Genomic DNA, 20,583 nt, shown 5'->3' on the forward strand with positions numbered 1-20,583 from the left:
CCCTCTTAATCAAGGTAAATTGGGATCTTGAAATTCTACAATCCTTTTAAAAGCTAATACAAGGTATGTCTGTAACACCTAGCATGCATGTAACAAAAGCCATGCCTATTCAATAAAATAATTTGAATCCATAGCTAGCATATGTATAATGGTGTGCCCCCTACATAAGATAAGGGAGCCAAGTATCATTATCTTCAGAGATGATACCCAGTCATTGGAACAAGAGATAGAAAGCATCAAGCATCAGTCTTATCACGGACTTCAACAAGTGGCACTAATAATAGCATCAGACCAGACTGAATCTGGAAGCAGGCACTACACCAAACTTAGGACTGGCGCTGAAAACCCTGTGTCAACTTTTCTGCCTTCAACTTAAGATACATTTACCCATGTATGAATGTCAACTCATTATGCATTTCCCCACCATACTTAGCATCCCTGCTTGTTGCTGGTAAAGGTAAGGACAGATTAAGTGATAACTGTGACACAATTAAGTGTCCTAATGTCACAGAAAAGGAAGGGGACCCAACACTGGACTATCACTTTTCAGTGGTAATTTTGTGTTGAGTCTAATAACTATTTCCACCCTGCAAGGCAAACTGAGTCTCCTGCCAAAAGTAGCATTATCAAGTGACCAGTGTTTCACAAGCTCAGCCTAAAGTGTGCCTCAAGAAACTGCAGCATACTTAAACATAAATTCTTAATTCTTAGAGGGTAAATGTTCCTGGAATCATGCAACTCCATTCCAGCCAATATCCTACTTCTAGTTTGGGCAGACACTGACAGCAAAAAAGGCCATATTGGGATATGACAGTAGAATGTATATGCTTGTATGGTATATGCTTGTATGGTATATTAATTTGTGGCCATCTTACAGTAAATATTATGCCCTCAGGGGTCCACCACTCCTTGATTCCTACATGTATAATGGGACTGTCCTCATGCATCTTCTGCATTCCATCTGAACTTCTGTCAATTATCCAATGCAACACTTCTGGATTCTGTTATTAAGTCTCTCTAGTGCTGTCCACCTACTTATTTAAGCCAGGTATTCATTGTTAGACTGGGATTTCTAAAAGATTCTAGGGGGTCACTTTTAAAGAGAGTTGTGATGCACCTTTCTCACTCACACAGGTGTCTTACCATCCTCTCTCTCGGGTTCAGGGTTACAATAAGGCAGACTCAAACAATGCTACCCTTCTTGCCTCTTTTAAAATACAGAGACCATTTTACCTCTCAGACTCTCTCTCTCACTCACAGAGATATCAACACATAGGGTAGCAATTTCCCCTCACAGAGTTATAGGAGTTGGGGACTCAAACCCTGTTACATTTACACACTGCCATCATTTATTCATATCCTAAGATATGTATAGACCTTAGCTTGTGTGAGACAACCAGCCCACAAGGTTAAACAAACAAGAAGTTAACTCTTTTTAATAGTTTGAATAAAACACTGAAGAAAGTAATGTAGAGATCACACAGTTTCTTTTCCATTGAACTTTTGAACTGTTTACCTATTCCAGCATGTGGGATCTTTCATTACAAGTTGACTTTTTTCAGTCAGCTTTACGCAGCACTTTGCCACAGGTTCGCTCAGCCAGACTCTCTCTCAACTTTCAACCACCTAACTGTTCTCTGTTTACAAATGTTTCTCACTAACATTCCGTCAGCTTCAACTGGTTGCTTCTAGGGAGAGGTGGAACATAACCTGTCCGTCACAGGTCTTCCCTTGATAAGTCAGAAGTTCTACCTGACTGTGGGTCTTTTTCTTTGTCTTGACTGTCTTTGTTCTCAGTGAATTATCTGAGACTGATACCCTCAAACACATTTGCCAGACTATTACTATTAAACATAAATGTAATTCTGACAATTGGCATGAAGAGCCTTTAGTATTCTCCATTAGAGGAAAAATACATTTTTATAAAGCCATGGCAGTATTACATATCCACATTGTCTGCTGCTCTTTCCCCATGAAACCTTCAATGATTAGTGGGTACAGATAAAGAATACTTATTTTGCAAATGTGGAACAGAATTCATGAACACTGATTCTAGCTAGCTATTAGAAATTGGTTAACAAACCCAGCCCAGATTTTTTGAGCCCTGGATTTAAGACATTTAATGGATTCTTTCAATCTGTAAGGATCTCTGACTTATGTTTTTGATACATGTGCTAAAGTGGGTTATATGGATCACTCTGATATGGCTCAATTTATTGCTGCTTCATGTTGTTCAACAGGTCGTTCTTTGGCTTCTGTGGGGCTTACTCCCACGAAAGGGTCTGTAGAATGGCACTGCCAAGCACAAATTATTTGCTTTATGAGAAGAAAGAATTTCTATAGATTTTAAAGTAACCTAAGTTAAATAAGAAAGGTGTGCTAAACTGTTTGTGCCCCCCAAAACTTCTACCTTGATATGTATTTTAAAAAGGTGCATGAAGGTTGCTAGCTGCTGGAATTAAGAGTCCAGACTGAAAATCTGATCAACCTAGACTCATCCACCAGAAATAAAAGTCATTCTAGAGATATTTAAGAGAACTACAACATGAGGTCATCCATGACAGGAGTAAAAAACCTCCTGACCCAATGGAACACAGCTGAGGCACAGGAAGTCACAAGAGTACAAATCATCGAGGCAACAATAACAATCAAGTAACAGGATTTTCCCCTGAAGTTAAAAAGAGACACAATTGCCCTTTCATTGTCATGCACTTTTAAACCTACTGACTCAGTTCTTTACTTATTTTTCCAAAGTCATCCATGTGGTAAGCATATGAATTACTAAATATTTCATTTTTGTATTGATATATTAAAAAACAACCCCAAAGCACTAGTCTTGTAGCTCAATTAAATGCTTTCCTTTTAGGCGATTCAAGAAAAATTGCACTGCAGTCTGTTTAGGAGGAAAATCAGTACCAATCTACACAGCTCAGGCTACTCTGTTTGAAAGTATCATTTATGTGAATATTAAGTGTTAATAATTTAGAAGTTTGAATATAATCTCTGTATCTGTATTTCATTTTAAAGCAATTTCCCTGAAGGCTTATGCTATTAATCCATACAAATGGAATGCTTCAAACAAGAAACACAAAAAGAAAAAAAAATAGAAAAAGCCTGAATTTATTACTTCAGTTATTACTCAACTCTTTCTGTCTTATGTTTAAACTGTAAATGCAATCTATTTATGTTTAATCTGTTTTAAGTTAAATACAGTCCAAAGAAGAATCTGCATGTCTAGGCAGGGAGTGTGCATGAAGCCTTCTTTAATTTTTTTTTTTGCATTACCACATGAATTAAATTATTTTACTGTCATTATACTAACATAAGAAGAGCTCTGCTGGATCAGACCATTAGTCCATGTAGTACAGCATCCTGTCTCACACAGTGGCCAACCAGTTTCTCTGGATGGCCATGACAGGGCATAGAGGCTGACGCCTTCCCCTGATGTTGCCTCCTAGCTCTGAGATTCAGAGAATTAGTGCCTCCGAATGTGGAGGTTCCCCTCAGTCACCACGGTTAGTAAGTCATTGATAGACTTATCCTCTACGAATCTATCTAATCCCCTTTTGAAGCTGTTTATTCCTGTGGCTATCACTACATCCTCGGGCAGTGAATTTCACATTTTAATCACCCTCTGTGTAAAATACTATTTCCTTTTGTCCATCCTGAACCTACTGCCCATCAGCTTCACTGGATGCCCTCAAGTTCTAGTATTTTGGGAGAGGGAGAAAAAGTTCTTTTTGTCAGATGTCTCCACCAATGCTCCCTCTAAGCTGTGGAGTCTCGTGAGCAAAAATTCTACTTTGTGAGCTACTGGCATTAAAGTTGTGAGTAAGCGATTTGGCTACTGCACAAATTAGTTTGCTCTGGAGCCATCCTTCCTGAGCCAAGACAAAAATGTGTGAGCCGGAGGCTAAAAAACTCTGAGCTAGCTCACACTAACTCAGCTTAGAGGGAACACTGCTCAGAACAATGATCTACATGCCAGTACTAGGGTTCTGTGATGATAATTTTATAAAACTCTATCAATACACCTCTTAGTTGTCTCTTTTCCCAGACTCTTCAGCCTTTTCTCATAGGGAAGGTGCTCCAAACCCCTAATCATCTTGGTTGCCTTCCTCTGTAATTTTTCCAGCTCTGCAATTTCCTTTTTGAGATATGGTGACCAGAACTGTACACAGTATTCCAAAAGAGGCTGCACCATAGAAGAAGAAGAGGAGGAGGAGATTTGATTTATACCCCGCCCTTCACTACCCAAAAGTGTCTCAGAGCGGCTTACAAACTCCTTTCCCTTCCCCTCCCCACAACAGACAACCTGTGAGGTAGGTGGGGCTGAGAGAGCTCTGACAGTAACTGCTCTTTTTCAAGAACAGCTCTTATCAGAGCTATGGCTTGCCCAAGGTCATCCAGCCAGGTGCAAGTGGAGGAGTGGGGAATCAAATTTGGTTCTCCCAGATTAGAGTCCGTGCACTTAACCACTACACCAAACTGGATCTATACATTACAATATCGACAGTTTTTTTTTCTCAACCCCTTTCCTAATAATCCCTAAAATAGAGTTTGCCTTTTTTCACCACTGAACCATACTGGGTTGACACTGTCACTGAGCTATCCACTACAACCCCAAGATCTTTTTCCCTCTCAGTCTCAACAAGTTCAGACCCCATTAGCCTATAGTTGAAGTTCATCCCAATTTGCATTACCTTACCCTTATCAACACTGAACATTGGCCACATTGTCACCCACTCGCCCAGTTTGTGGAGGTCCTCTTGTAGCTCTTCACAATCAGCCTTGGTTTTCACCATCCTGAATAATTTGGAGTCATCTGCAAACTTGGCCACTACACTATTCACCCCTGGTTCCACATCATTTATGAATAAATTAAATAGGACCAGCCTCAATAATGATCCTTATGGGACCTGTATGGAAGCAGCACGTGCTTCTGTTTTTACCTTTAGATTATTAACTTGAAATAGAGACCCCAAGTGGTTTCAGCTTCAGCCCTGTGAACTGTTTAGGTGAAGATCTTGGAGTTTTTTCTTTAAGAGTGCCACAGCTGCAAATAATAATTAGCTACTTGGCCTTGAGTGGCCAGCAGACAGTTTAATATCAGATGTTTTCCTTTAGACCTAGGCTAATTTACTTTTTAAGTTGTGTCGAGCCAAGGAGCATGAAACTTTGCCAACGCTGATATATTTTGATATTACCTGCTGGGGTGTATCTTGTAATCATCTTCAATAAACTCTGCGGAGCTTTCTGAAAGCTGAAGTGTGGAGCGTCGTCATTAATGGGTGTCTCGCTCCCTTTGCCCAGAGTCGAACCGGAGACTGAAGAGGTGAGCCTTCAAAGCACAAAGTGCTTTTGAATTCTGATAAAGCAAAACGAGTTGCCATTTGCCAACCTGAGGCCTTGAACCCTGACAGACTTTAGCAGAAGAACTGAGAGGGAAGCTCCCGGTTCACACAGGACCCCACTGCTTACTTCTCTCTATTGTGAGAACTGTCCATTGATTCCTCCTCTTTGCTTCCATTTTATACATATATAAAAGAAAGTCCCCTCACCGTAAAATCAGCGCCCAGGCCAAACCGCTTGACCAAGAGACACCAAATTTGGGGAGCGCGCTCCCACTGTGGCGTAGGTGCTCGCTAAGAAGGATTTTTAGAAATTTGACCCCTAAGTGGATCAAAAGGGGGGAAATGCGCTCCCCCCCATTGATTCTTATGCGGCTAACAGGTAGCTGCCTCTCTGCACCCCACACTCTGATTGGTCAGCTGCAGAGCTCAGTGTTCTGAGGCTAAAAAAACACCCAACAGTTACAGGGGACGGCAGAGAGCTAAGGACAGTTGAGGAAATCAGGAATGGCCAACTGCCTGTGAGGTGAAGCAAAGCTGCTGGCCCAGCCTCTCTGATGACTTCCAACACACTCCCCCACCTCCTACACCTAACAGCTGGTTGTCTGTCAGGTGCAGCAGCCACGAGGGAGCCTGCCCCAGCAGTAATGCCTTAGTGATCCTGCCAGCCCCGCCTCCGCAGTGGCTTCTAATACTCCTCCCCCTCCCACACTGGACAGGCAGCTGCCTGTCAGGTGTAAGAGAGGAGGTGGGATGCTTACAGATGCTGGGGAGGTTTGCTCAGCAGGATTGCGTTAGCCCTGCTGCCGGCCCAGCCTCCCCGATGCCTTTAAATACAATCCCCCCCAACACCAGACAGGCCAATGTCTGTCAGGTGTAGGAGCAGGACCAGGGTACTTTAATCCTTCAGGAATGCTGCCCCAGCAGAATCACCTTAGCAGTGCTAGACACACTCCAACCCACAATGGAAATATACCCCAAATTTGTAGAAAACTGGTTTCCTTTATAAGAGTATTTAACTTCTCACAATGTGGGTTCTAGAAAATAGGTTCATATGAACTTGCTTAATATCTGATTGCTCGGAGGTGTTTTGAATACGTAGTTATGTCCTACTTCTTAAACGTAACATAAATGAGAGGCAATTTTGTAAAAAAAGGGGGGTATGCCCTCCCCCAATTCAATGCCCAGGCCAAACCCCTGCACCAAGAAACCCAACATAAGGGGAGTGCATTTCTTCCATGATTTTTGGAGATGGGGGGGGCAGGGGGCCTCAAAGAGTAGGAAAATATAGCAACTGCACTTTGCCCTAGCAGAATTTCATTTTACTTGCACAGAGGCTACTTTGGTTGCTTCAGAATAGTATCCACTCACAACAGGCTGCCCCTTGTATCTCTGTATGACATTCAACTCTGGCCTTGCCTCCTTCAACCAAGCCGACAGTAGGAATGCATAACGGTGCCAGGGCTCTTTTTGTAGCAGGAGCTCCTTTGCATATTAGGTGACACACACCCTAATGTAGCCAATCCTCCAAGAGCTTACAGAGCTCTCCACATATCTGAGACAGGTGTGACTGGATCATTCAATCACATAGTAATACAGGAGGCTGGGGGCCAGGTGGGGGCCAGGGTCAAAAAAGCCTTGGCCCCGGTCGAGGTTAGTTGGGCATCCCTGGGGCCAGGGACTGCTAGAAGATGTTGATTCATAGACCTTATATCATTATTTACACTCTATATATAAAAGTGACACTACCCATGCAGCAATCTATCATAGCACATTAAAGCCCAAAGATATTTTTCTAACTTATTGTTTTCCATATATTTCCAGCTGCCTGCTTCCAAGAAATTCTGTTTAAATCTAAATTTTTGTTTTTATTATTTCCATAATTCATATATGCAAAAAAAAGTCAGCCTCCAACTAGGGAGATGTCTTCCACTGTCTGCACTCTTGAGGGAGTTTATTTCTCGGTTCAGTTCCTGCCCTCACAAGGAGATAGATCAAGATGGGTGGCCGTGTTAGTCAGTCTGTAGCAGTATAAAAGAGTAAGAGTCCAGTAGCACCTTGAAGACTAACAAAATTTGTGGTAGGGTATGAGTTTTTTTGTCACTGCTCGCTTCATCAACTGTAGCCATATCCTCCTTAGCATCACTTAACTTGGAGCCCTCCTCCAACTTAAGTATTTTTTCCACTGGAACAGCCACTTAAATTGGAGACAGGCTTCTCAATCTGTAGAAAGCCTTCAAATTTTGCTTAGCACGGGGCTAGGATATATACAAAGAGGATTCTCAGGCACCTTATGAGCATGTTGGTGAAGACCCAGAAGAAGCTATGGAGGGATTGCCATTGCTAAATGGAACAATTTAGTAACATTTAAAACTTTATAAATACAATCTCCATTATTAACTCTGAGAACTGATCATGTGATCATTCTATAATTATAACAGGACGACAAGAAGAACTTTGAAAGAAAATAATTTTAACAATCAGATGTACATATATTTTTACTTACCAACATTAATTGCCCATCCCCTCTCAATGGCAAGTTTTCCAGCCTTTAAAAATGAATCGAGAATGATCATGAATATTGGGGAAATAGTATTTGATAATGCAAGTATCTATTTGATATTTTCACTTCTAACAGCCATAGGTCATATTCTGAAATGCATCAAATGGAAAATTGAATCATTACAAGTAAAGCATGCTAGACTACTCTGTTAAGAATCACCTACATGAAACATTCATTTTAACATATATATTTTTCACAATTAATATTAAATTTGCTATGAAGAGTAGAATACTGACCCCTAGTAGGCAAATGGAAAAGTACACGATACCTGCAGAAAATAACTGAGACTGAAAATAACTGCAGAGAATAACTGAGACTGATGATAGTGGTAAAGCTTCTGAATTGTTCATTGTAAATAATAATAATTTTAAAAACCTGACTATTCCAGATAACTTAATAACCCTCTTGATGGCCTGGGTGGGTGGTGGGAGTTGGGGAGAGCCTGCTTGCAAGCAAACAGCATCTGAGTATCATCTGGGCAGCCTATGTTTTCTCCTCTGTCTGCAGATAGCCCTTGGGCAGAAATGAATAGCAAGAGTCAAAGGACTCTTGGCTCTTAGCCATGACTCGCAGCCTGGGACCTATAATAGGCAGCCAAGTGAATTAGGACCCACCCAACATACATTTTTCTTATTTATGTTGTTTTATTTAATTTAAATTGTTGAATTGGTTGGCCTGGAAGTTCTCTAAGATTCTTTGGATCCCTTCACAGAGAAAAATGTCATTAAAATGCTATAATAAAAAAAGTTGCAAGATCCAAAAAATGCCTAGTACATGAGGAATCTGTTTTTATTTGTTTACAGAAAACGGAACACACGAGTGGAGTTAAACCCTAAACTCTGCTTCCTCTGTACGTTGCCATGATCTTGTGCTTTAAGCATTTTTCTTAAATAACTTCTGGTATCAGAGCCAATTTAGAGGAAAACAAGTGGAGACCCGCAACAAAATGTTGCGTACTGTGTTCTAGTTGGGTCTCCACTTTTTCTCTCCCCCCCCGCTCCGAGCCCCACAGCCCGGAAAGGGAGCCCGCCCCACTCCTCCAGAGCGCCGTCCAGCCGGTCCCCCTGCGCTCTCCAGCATACTTACAAAGAGAGGTTCTGTGGAAGATTTGGGGAGGGAATGTATGCTTTGGAGGGTGGGCTCTTAGTGGCGGCGGCGGCAGTTTTCTCCCTCCTCCCCCTCGGCGGCGGCGAGCCTGACTGCACACGGTTGGCGCTCGGCCGGCCGGCTCCTTAGCGGCGGCAGTTCTTTCCCCCTCCCCCTCGGCGGCGAGGCTGGCTGCACAGGGCGGCCGCCCACCCGGGTCCTTAGCGGTGGCGGGGGGCAGTTCTTTCCCCCTCCCCCGCGGCAGCGGCGAGGCTGTCCCCCTCCCCCCCAAGTGCCCCCGGAGTGCTGATTTAGCGATCCGCACTCCGGGGTCAACTTGGCTATTAGATATATAGATGCTTCACACAGTAAGGTACTGAGGAGAGCGAGTCAAGGTTTAGTTCCCTTCTATACATTCCGTTTTCTTTCTGTTATTAAAAGGACCTCATGGCCAGTTCTCTGCACAAAACACATACAGCTGCTTGATTTGGCATAATGAAAGGAATGCCATCTGGAGCAAGCTGAGCTGTCCTTACCATGACAGCACCTGCCTTGTTCCTCCTCCCACTGGGAACTGCCTGTCTGGCCAGCTCTAGAGGACTCCTCTACCTTCCAAATGTATTTTATTGTATCTCCCCTCTTTGGTTTTGTTAGAGAATGAACTTGATATTTGGCTTTATGGACTATATTTATTGCTACACACAATGGACTGTGCACACACACACATAGGCTCAGAGAACTGCACATTTTAAGTCACCTGTTGTGATGTAACACAGAGAAGGTGCCTGCACAAGCCTTATGCGTGTAAATAAGGTTTTAGCTACACAGTTACCAGCCTGGTGAAGAAGCACACACCTCCATTATTGTGAGCAGTAAGAAACAACAGCTTGAGAAGAGACAGCCCCCATTGCAGAATTCTTTGTGGTCACGTACGACACATCACTGCTTTGTTCCTGCATTGGTATTTCCTGCCAAATGGATATTTGGTTTACAATGAAAATGGCCAGCTTCATCAACACTACAATGGAGCATCCTGACGCCAAGGTTTTCACACCTGCCCACCGCACATGCCCAGAGGGGTGGGCGCGGACATCCCGCCAGTTCCTTCAAACCGCAGCAAATCAACCCCTATGGAAAATGTAGAAGCTGACAGCAGCGGGGAAGGAGGGCGGGTGGTGTGAATGCACAGATGACCACTCGAAGATCATCAGTTACAGGTAAGCCACCTGTTTATCTTTGACATGGTCTCTGTGCTTCACACCCATGGGAGATTAGCGAGCAGTGGCCTACCTGGAGGAGGGTGCTGGCAGGCCCTTTACTGCGTAGCCGAAGATAGAATGCGACGTCCCATGTTGGTATTAGAGTTTTTTCAGACGTCTAGGGCGTAGTGCCTGATAAATGTGTTTGGCGTGGCTCACGTAGCGGCTTTGCAAATGTCTGTCAAAGGCACTCCCTGGAGGAAGGCAGTGGAAGCTGCAACAGCTCGGGTTGAATGGGCCCTGATAGGGCCAGGCAATGGCTGTTTGGCAATCAGGTAGTAGAGGCAAATGAGACCCGCAATCCACCTTGAGAGGCGCTGAGCCGTGATGCGAGTCCCCAGCCTTGATGGTGCGTACGAGATGAATAGTTGGGAGTCACGTCTCGTTGGGCGGGTTCTGTTGAGGTAGAACAGGAGCGCCCGTTTGACATCTAAGGTATGTAACAGCCTCTCCTCTGGGGATTTCTGGGATGGGAAGAAATCCGGGAGGAAGACCTCTGCCTGTACGTGGAACTCTGACACTACCTTTGGCAGGAACGAGATGTTAGGGACGAGGCGGATGCCGTCTGGCAAAAAGGACAAGTATGGCGTGTCATGCCTGAAAGCCAGTATTTCTCCAACTCGCCTTGCAGAGGTGACAGCAACCAGAAAGGCCGTCTTCCATGACAGACATTTCATATTGCAAGTTGCGAGTGGCTCAAAGGGTTTCCTCATAAGCTGGCGAAGAACTAGAGGAAGGTCCCAGGGAATGACAGGAGTTTTGACAGAAGGGTAGAGATGCAATAAACCTTTTAAAAAAACGTTTTGAAAGCGGATGGGAAAACAGTGTGTATCCGTCAACTTAACAGTGTGCATCTGTCAACTTGAACATGGTAGGCCGAAAGGGCGGCCAAATAAACACATAACGATGAGTGGGAAAGTCCCGAGTCAGCGAGGGATAGGAGGAATTGGAAAACTTTTTCGAGACCTGCGGAGGTGGCTCGAGGGGCATCATCACCAAGGGAAGAACAGAACCTTTGCCATTTATAATGGTAGGACCTTCGCGTAGTAGGTTTTCTGGCGTTCAGTAGAACGTTTGCTACGTGGGTAGAAAAACTGTTGACGTTATTTTCTAGCTGTCAATTTCAATCGTGGTACGTCGTGATGTAGGAGAGGGGAGTCACAGGAAGAGGAGGTCCTGTGCCGGAGGGAATTGGTGGTATATTCCCGTTGACAATTCGAGGATGGTCGAGAACCATGGTTGTCTCGGACCATCATGGTGTTATCAATATGCAGTCTGCGCCGTCTCTGATGATCTTGCGGACCCCTCTCAGAAGCAGGGGTATGGGAGGAAACAGGTACAGAAGGCCTGTGGACCAAGGAAAAAGGAGACCGTCTCCTAGCGAATATGAGTCCCTGCCGCCTCGACTGCAGAACCGGGGACATTTTTTGTTGCCTCTGGTGGCGAAAACATTGACTTGGGGAGTTCCCCACCTGTGGAAGAGCAGGAAGCGGTAGGATGGGTTCATCTCCCACTCGTGGAGACTGAGCCTTGCTCGACTTAGATGATCTGCCTGCACATTCATGTATCCTGGGATGTGCGTGGCTACCAAAAAGATGCCGTGGGCGATGCAAAAGTCCCATAACTGGATGGCAAGGTTGCAGAGACGAAGGGAAACCGTGCCGCCCTGCCTGTTGACATAACTGAGCGCAGTGGTGTTGTCTGTGAGGACCATAATACATTTCCCCTTGACTATTGGTAGGAAACGCGTGACCGCAAACTGTATTGGGAGCAGTTCCAGGAAGTTTATGTGTCGACCTTGCTCGTGGGTGTTCCACTTGCCACCGACACACAGACCCATCATATGTGCACCCCATCCCGACAGGGAAGTATCCGTGGTCAGGGTGATTTGGGGTGACGGAGGGTGGAAGGGCGCTCCCTGGATGATATTGGAAGGGTCAAAGTAATGAGTCTCGTATGTTGGGAGGGGCTTGAGGCAGGTACGCCATGCATGCTGTGGAATCCAGTATAGCGCCAATGTACTTTATTCTTTGAACTGGACGCAACTGAGATTTTTCTCGATTGACTTGTAGGCCCAGATTTTCCAATAGTGCCAGTGTCTTGGTGATGTTTGAGACCAGGACTTTCTGGGAAGGCGCTACCAAAAGCCAATCGTCGATAGAGGGGTAGATGGAGATACCCCGGAGATGGAGGAAAGCTGCAACCACAAATAGTCTTTGTGAAGACTCTTGGGGCGCTGGACAGGCCGAATGGTAGGGCTGCATACTGGTAATGCTGCTGAACAATCGCGAAGCGTAGGCATTGGCAGTGAAAGGGGTGTGGTGAGGTGGAGGTACGCGTCTTGGAGCTTGAGGGTGGCCATCCAGACGTGTTTCCGTAGGAGCGGCATAATCTGCTGTAAGGACACCATGCGGAAGCGGTGGTAGGTTATAAAACCGTTCAGTGCCCTTAGATCTAAAATGGGTCAAACGCCTCCATCTCTCTTCGGGACTGTGAAGTATCGGGAATAAAATCCCGTCCCGTGGAGGTGAGGTGGTACCTGTTCGATGGCTCCCTTCTGCAGAAGGACAGACACCTCTTCCAGGAGAGGTGGGGAAGGGGGTGTGGAGACGACGACAGGAGTAATGGGGTTCTGGTGGAATTGGATACGGTAGCCTCTGGTCAAGATGGACAGCACCCATTCGTCCGAGGTGATATGACGTCAGGTGTGAAGGAAGGGTGACAGACGGGTTTGAACTGACTCGGTTACAGGGAAGTCAAAAGCTCTGCTTGGAGTATTTGACCTATTTGGTGCAGAAAGATTGTTGCCCGAATCCAAACCTCGGTTTTTGGTAGGGAGGTTTTTGGCCTCCCAAAGATGTACGCGGTCTTCATTGTGTGTCCGGAGACTGACGACTTGGCGCACGCCTCTGCCAGGACCTTGACCAGGTACGGGGACGGGATTGTTGTCTTGCAGAGGGTGACACTCCTAGAGCTCGAGAAGCCTTTATGCTCTTATCTAATTCTTGGAGTGTGGAATCAGTAGTGGTGTTGAAGAGGCCAAGGAACCATGCCCTCTTTTTGAATGACTCTGGCTGCCTGACGCTTGTCTTCTGGGAGGTGGGTCAGGAGTTCGGAGAACCATTCCCAGAGAGTGTATTGATACCTGCTCATGCAGGCCAGATAGTTAGTGGTTTTGACACCCAATGCTGTGTCCAATTTTTTACTTTCTCTGTCTGAAGGTGCAGAGTGTGTTCTTTTAGATTTTGAGGAGGATGTTACAACCATTGAGTTTGGTTGAGGGTGGGAAAATAGGAATTCGGCACCTGTCTCTTGGACTCTGTACATATGGTCCAGTCGTCTTGTCGACACTGGGGCTGACGAAGGTCTCTCCCATGGTGCCTTTGTGGCTTGCAAAAGGACTGTGGACATGGGTAATCCCAGAGTGGAAGATGTATCAAGCTGGACGATGTCAAAAACTGCATCCGTCACCTGCGGGTGTTGCTGGACGACAGAGAGGCCTTGGGAATGGGCCATTCTTTTGACAAGATCTGTGTACGACGTGAGATTGTTGGATGGGGAGATGGGTAAATCATCAGCGACAGCCTGGTTAGGAGACTTATGGTCAGGAGAGGTGTGAGCCTCAGATACTTCAGTATCGGAATTGTCTTCCATTGAATCAGAAGAGTCCTGGTGTGGCATTTGGACAGGAGTGTCCTCTTGACCAGTTGGAGGTCTAGGTGGAACGTCACAGGGGTTGGAATGACCGGGATTTGGATGACCTGAGTGTTAGGAGGACGACTGTGTTCCAAATTATGGTGGGAAGGATTGTCTGCAGGAGGACGAGACAGAGATGCTGAAGGTCTCGACCTGTAGGGCGATCTCGATCTATGAGCAGAGTGGGATGAATATCGATCCCAGTCGGAATAGCCCGCCGGAGTCAACCATGGCATGGATGGTGGATAAGCCCCATACAGATACCTCATCTGCTGTTGATCCCAAGACAGAGGTGGGGGGGGTAAGAAGACTCGGAGGGTATCGACTTCTGGACCGTGGATGTCTCGGAGACAAAGCGGCAGCCTGTCTTGTTTGCGGCCTAGAGGCATCCTGGTCCTGAATTATTTAGTACATGGATGAAAGTAGACTGCAGCAGTTCAGCGGTATGGGCAAGGCACTTTGTACATGCTCAAAGGTATTTTTCTTACAAGTTTGTCAAAGTCCATGTGGGGCCTGGAGATCTTCCAGAATTACAGGTGATCTCTGGACTACAGAGATCAATTTCCCTGGATGAAATGGCAGCGGACACACTGTCATTATACTCTGCTGAGGTCCCTCCCCTCCCCAAACCCCACCCTTCCCAGGATCCATCCCAAATTTCCAGGAATTTTCCAACAAGAAGTTGGCAATCCTACTTAGAAGAGAAGAAGAGGAGATTGGATTTATACCCCGCCCTTCACTACCCAAAGGAGTCTCAGAGTGGCTTACAAACTCCTTTCCCTTCCCCTCCCCACAACAGGTAGGTGGGGCTGAGAGAGCTCTGACAGAAACGGCTCTTTTTCAAGAACAGCTGTGCCAGACTATGGCTTGCTCATGGTCATCCAGCAGGTGCAAGGGGAGGAGTGGGGAATCAAACCTAGTTCTCCCAGATTAGAGTCCGCGCACTTAACCACTACACCGAACTGGATTCAGCCCCAGTGTTGAAACCATACCTATAAACTAAGCCTACTTTTGACAGAAAGTAATTAATTCCAAAGAGAAAAAACAAAGGGTTAGCCATGTCAGCCTACTACAACAAATCTAAAAAGCAGTACCGTATTAATGAATAAGATTAGTTGGAGCACATACTTTATAACTACAACTTATTTTAGTAGGTGCATGAAGTGGATCCCCAAGCAACAGATATAACTACACATATGCATACAGAGGTGGGAAACTGTGAACAGTTGGGTTCAAAACCAAAAACTACAAGAGGTTCGATTTGTAACATTTCTATGGCAACACACTTAAAAGGACAATGGTATCTGTTTAAACCCTAGTTAACACAATTCAATCTGCTGTTAAATTCTAGTATAGCAATAATTTATTCAACAGTTATCTATGCCAGTGGTTCTAAACTTTAGCCACGCAGGGAACCCCCTTTTAGATTTAAAAATCATTCAGACCCCAGTCCTTTCCTTCTTCTTCACCTCCTTTCACTTCCATCCTCTAGCATTCTCAAAACAGTACAATAAGAACCACATCGCCTAGACTTCCGGTCTATGGAACAGCGATGGCGGACGCTCTCCCCACAATGGGGAAGAGCGAATCGCACACCAGCGGCCTGGAGGGGTACCACCTCAAGTGACACCCCTGCGGAGCCTTTGTAATAGGCTCCAGGCCAGGGGGCTTTTGAGGGGTAGCCTCTCTGATGGCGCAATGCCGGAGAATTGAGGCTTCCCTCCGCCCTGATGGTCCAGTTGCTGAGTGGCCTTCGGGCACAAGCTGGACTGTCCGGGACAAGCGCTGGAGATCGAGCGGAATGGTGAACAACCGAGCACGGTCAGAAATTGACCGACAATGAATGTGAGTTCTGGAAAAACGGAGTAGTTTGAAAAGTGACCGCAAAGAGGGACGCCTCTTATGTGAATGAACGGATAATGGACACGAAAGGGGAGAGGGGAGGAAATAAACCGAAAGTGTTTTGAGAGACTTATCTGAATTGCGAAGTTGTTTGGCGAGTTTTCCGAGTTACGTGGAAGCGGTTGAAACTGTAAACAAAATCGAAAGATGGTGGCCCAGCAGAGAAAGTTTAAAATGAAGCCGGGCAGTCAGAGTCCGAAACCTGAAGAGGGAGCAGATGTCTACAAACTCCTGGCGGATATGCTTAAGCCGGTGATGGAACAACTCGACGGTATTAACCAGCAATTGAACGTAATGAATAAAAACTTTGCAGCACAGAGAAAATAAAAGAGATAGACACCACAAGCAAGAAGTTGAAGAAAAGGTTGGGAGATGTGGAAACGAAGCAGAATTGCCAAGAGAATCGAGTTTTGCAGCTGCAGATGGAAAAAGCCAACATGATTCTCAGGTTTCAGGGAGTTCCTGAAATGGATCGGGAAGACTTGAAGAAGGTGCTCAGTGAGATTATCGCTCCAGTAATGGGCTTAACAGCGGGAGAGCTTGTAAACGAAATGGAGTCAGCCTATAGGGCATACTCCAATTACATTAAAAAAATAGCCTACCTGGAGAAATAGTGGTCAGGTTTTCAAGAAGACAAACTAGAGATGCCATTCTAAAAGCAACATCAGCAACTCCAGTGAAAATGGGAAATGTAATCATTAAAACGTTAAAGGACATTCCATTTGAAATCAGACAAAAGAGGAAAAATTACAAGGACTTAATTTCTTTTCTTCAAACTAATGGAATATCGTACAGATGGGCGGTCCCGGACGGTGTCATCTTTAAGATCAACGATAGAAGAGAGAAGATAGATTCCACTTTTAAAGCTAAAGAATTTTTGAAACGTCAGCTGGGGACAGATGATGAGTCTACAGAGGGAGAATCGAAGTCTAGTGACTCTGCTACCTCAGGAATGGAAGAGGATTCTGCGGCAGAAAAGGGTGCAGGACCTGCCAGAGTGGTATACGATTTTAGAGACAGAAAGCCGAAGTAAAGGCAGAGGGACTTGGAAAATGGCCTTCTGAAGCGAAGAATAAGAAGATGATCAGAGATTTTTCTCATAACAACTAACAAAATAACATAAATAGAGAACTGTTATAAGCAAGAACTCTACAAGTATATTGTGATAGTAAAACTAATTGTACTAACATTTTTACTAACAGTGAAAAGATCTCCTCTTGGGGTTTTAGTTTAGTGTGGTTTGCTTTCCTTTATCCTTAGTTGTAGTCCCTTCCCTAATATTTCTTTGTAGTTTTACTAGTATTTGCAAAATAAAAAATATCCCCCCGGGGATTTAAAAAAAAAAAAGAACCACATCGCCTACACTTTACAAGCAAGTGTAACAATTGTGTACACTGCTTATAAGGTCAGATCTCAGACTGCAGCTGATTCTATAGAAGCACAGCTTAAAAGGCCCTTGCTCAAGTTCTAATCAGTCTCATCCCTTGACTCTGTGACAGACACAGCATGAAACATCCTTATCCGTCAATACCTTCTAGAAAGATGGCAGCTGAACAGGAGCAGGAAGGAGCCTGGGAAAACTTTCAGATCTGCTCACAGAAATACTCCCCCCCCCTCACAGAAATACCAAAACCAGTGTCAGACAACCCCTGAACTTCTGATGTTCAACTGAAAACTGTTACTTGGCTTTTATCGTCTGTAGATGCAGAGCAATCTTGCTCTGTGTGCGTGCGCTGAAATCCATTGTATTGGTAAATACAATGAAAACCAGTTAAATTTCATACCAGAAATAGCTATGAAAACTGCATTAGGACTGTACCTCCTTGGTGCCACTCAGCCAATTAAGAGTTCCTATGGCTGAACTATTGGATCCTGACAACTATTTTCTAGCTAGTGCTGAGGTGATTTGAAAGCCAGGCAACTGCAGGCTACAAGTTCCTGACCTTTGAAAGAGGTGGAAGCTAAGTCTACCTCCTTCTCTCAAGGTGAAGAGTCCCTGCTCCTATTCCTTTCTCTCTGTACTTATAAAGGATATGTGAACCCCTAAGGGTCTATCAACCCTGAGAAATATGACCTATGCTACAATTATCTGCTGGTCTTTGCAGCACCACAAAACCCATTTTAGTATATATGGAAGAAGAGCTATTGTAACACCAATTAAATGCATTCTTACATGAAGCTATGATCCCTTCCAATGAATTAATATGTTATTTTCCATGAACTGATATTGTTATGTTTAGGAACGTATTGGGGGGGGGGGAGGTGTGACTGCTTGAACTGGCACTGTATCTGCTTTGAACAGATAGACGCAAATCCTTCCATCACATTTAGCCTGGCCCTCAATAACTAGGAAATCCAGCAGAGGAGGCACACTTGTAGGTAATACTTCAAGTAGGTTTCTAATACTTTATTAAATAAAAATAGAAAACCCACTCCTAGCACACAAGAAATTTTGCTTAAAAATTCAGCAAATCAAAACTCTTACACAGTAATGATATAAATCAAAGACAGAAAGTCAATTCATTCCTACAACGATCAAGAGACATACCTTCTCCTAAAACCTAGGTATAACGCAGCCTGCATAGACAAGATTTTATTCCCCTTTTCTAAATGTTTGATTTACAGCAATTAGACACCAAGGAAAAAAAATTATGAAAGCACTTTCTTTACCATTATTGTTCCTCCTGTTTGTGTTCTTAGAGGTCTTAGCACCTTGCGCTGGACGAGGAAATTGGGCAAAAAGAGAACAGGTGGAATTTCTGTGATTGCAGCCACAGCAAAGGACCACTACAAGAAAAAACACAATTAGGATTTAGGGTATTCATATCACCACAGGAAAACAAAACACATGAATGTAAACAAATTAGATTACTACAAAAAGCACCAATGAATTCCAGGAAAAAATGTTGGTGAGCAAATGAGAACAGCAGATTAAATGACTATATAATCTGTAATTGAGATCATTGGTCTTAGAAAGAATATAGCTTTTGCCATTTCATCTTTTTTGTATTCTTATGTCCAACTGTGACCCAAGAACATCTGAGCCCCCTCCCCCCCAAAAAACTTTTAAAGCATGCATTTAATGGTGCTAAACATTTAACTGTGCTTACTACTGAAACACTTTTAATATAGCCCTTAGACCATCAAGTTCGTACTAAATTACATATGTGATAAATAGTTAGAGGCTAAATTCAGACATCATAATAAACCATGGTTTATAAATCACAGTTTGATTAAACTCTGTCGTATCATAATGTCCAGATGCAGGCTACCTGCACTATGATTTACTGATGACTGCTACTCTGGAATTCTAAACCACAGTTTGTACTTACTTTATGAATGTGATTTCTGAATTCTGCATCTTGGATGCAGAATTACACAGAAAACAGGGGGAAAGTCTCATAATTCCAGCAGCACTCTACTATCAATGACTCTCAGGATATACTCTTCTTTGCTTCCTTTCCACACATCTGCTTCTTTTCTAGTGATAACTCATCAAGGAGGACTTTGTATTTCCTACCTCTCCCCCAAAATAGCAACTAACCAGCAGTCATGAACCATAGGTATATCTGGTAGATTAACCAGGGTTTCTGCACAAAACTATGGTTTATCAAGATGTTTAATTACAGGGTTAGCATAAGCTTTGTATGTTCAGACATGAGTTTTAATCAATAGTTTTAAAAATAAAAATGCTGTCCCAGGGCTTGACAAACCCAGGTGCCAGGTCGCCATTGTCCCAAAAAATTTCATTGTCACGCCTACTATTTTCAACAGTGATTTTATTGTCACTCAGTGATCCTCAGGAGAAGCAGAAACTTATCACTTCACATCAGAATATGATTTGCTGTATGACATAAAAATACATACACATGAAGTTCTTGTCACTGTTTATATGTTAACTAGGAATAAAGCCCGTTGTGGAAATAAATACAACGAAATCTAGAAAGAGGCTCTGGGGGAGTGCTCTGGCTTTGGGCAAACAGTGTCAATTTGCTGTGGTGACCTCAGCAGGGTATAATGACAGATTCCACTGTTTTCTCCAGAGGAACTGATCTCTGCTACCTGAAGAGCAGTTGTAATTTTGAGTGATCTGTAGCCCTTACCTGGAGATTGGCAACAATTGTTACCCAGGACGAAATGGCTGGTTTGGAGGGTGGAGTCTATGGCATTCTACCTGTCTGAGGTCCCACCCCTCTGCAAACCCCACCCTCTCCAGGCTCCACCCCTCAAATCCCCAGGAATTTGCCAGCCTGGAGTTGGCAACCCCATCTCCTTCCCAGCTAACCATCTACCTTCCATTATCTGCCCCTTTGACTTCAGCTGACTTCTGCCCTCCCTTCTGCAGAGCAGTTTTGATTCTGAGTGGTCTCCAGCCCTCACCTGGAGATTGGCAACAATGGTTCCCCATGAGGGACTGACTGGTTTGGAGGGTGGAGTCTATGGCATTATACCTGTCTGAGGTCCCACCCCTCCTCAAACCTCGCCCTCTTCAGGCTCCATCCCTCAAATCTCCAGGAATTTCCCATCTGGAGTTGGCAACCCTATCAGGACTGGCCCCAATGTGGTTTTTTCCCCAAAGGCCAAAGTAGGTGACAGGACCAAACTTAGTTGCCTACCAACAGGCACTGAGGGGAATGTAGGGTTGCCAGCCCTAAGGAGGGAAATACCTGGAGGTTTGGGGGGTGGATGCTGTAGAGGGCCGGGCGACGGAGGCATCGGCCTTCTG

The 20,583-nt window shown here is 44.5% G+C and overlaps 1 protein-coding gene across 1 annotated transcript in view; it reads right to left on the minus strand.

The window, feature by feature from the left end:
* Positions 1-20,583, minus strand: part of HDAC11 (histone deacetylase 11) — a 66,655-nt gene that overhangs the window by 28,130 nt on the left and 17,942 nt on the right. The window contains exons 3-4 of the mRNA XM_015428947.1: positions 18,528-18,575; positions 7,858-7,900 (exon numbers count right to left, since the gene is read on the minus strand). Coding sequence (XP_015284433.1) covers positions 7,858-7,900; positions 18,528-18,575 — 91 coding nt within the window. The remainder of the gene's footprint in view (positions 1-7,857; positions 7,901-18,527; positions 18,576-20,583) is intronic.

This window comes from Gekko japonicus, unplaced genomic scaffold (genome assembly GCF_001447785.1).
Source record: "Gekko japonicus isolate JY-2015 unplaced genomic scaffold, Gekko_japonicus_V1.1 scaffold695, whole genome shotgun sequence".
Classification (NCBI taxonomy): domain Eukaryota; kingdom Metazoa; phylum Chordata; class Lepidosauria; order Squamata; family Gekkonidae; genus Gekko; species Gekko japonicus.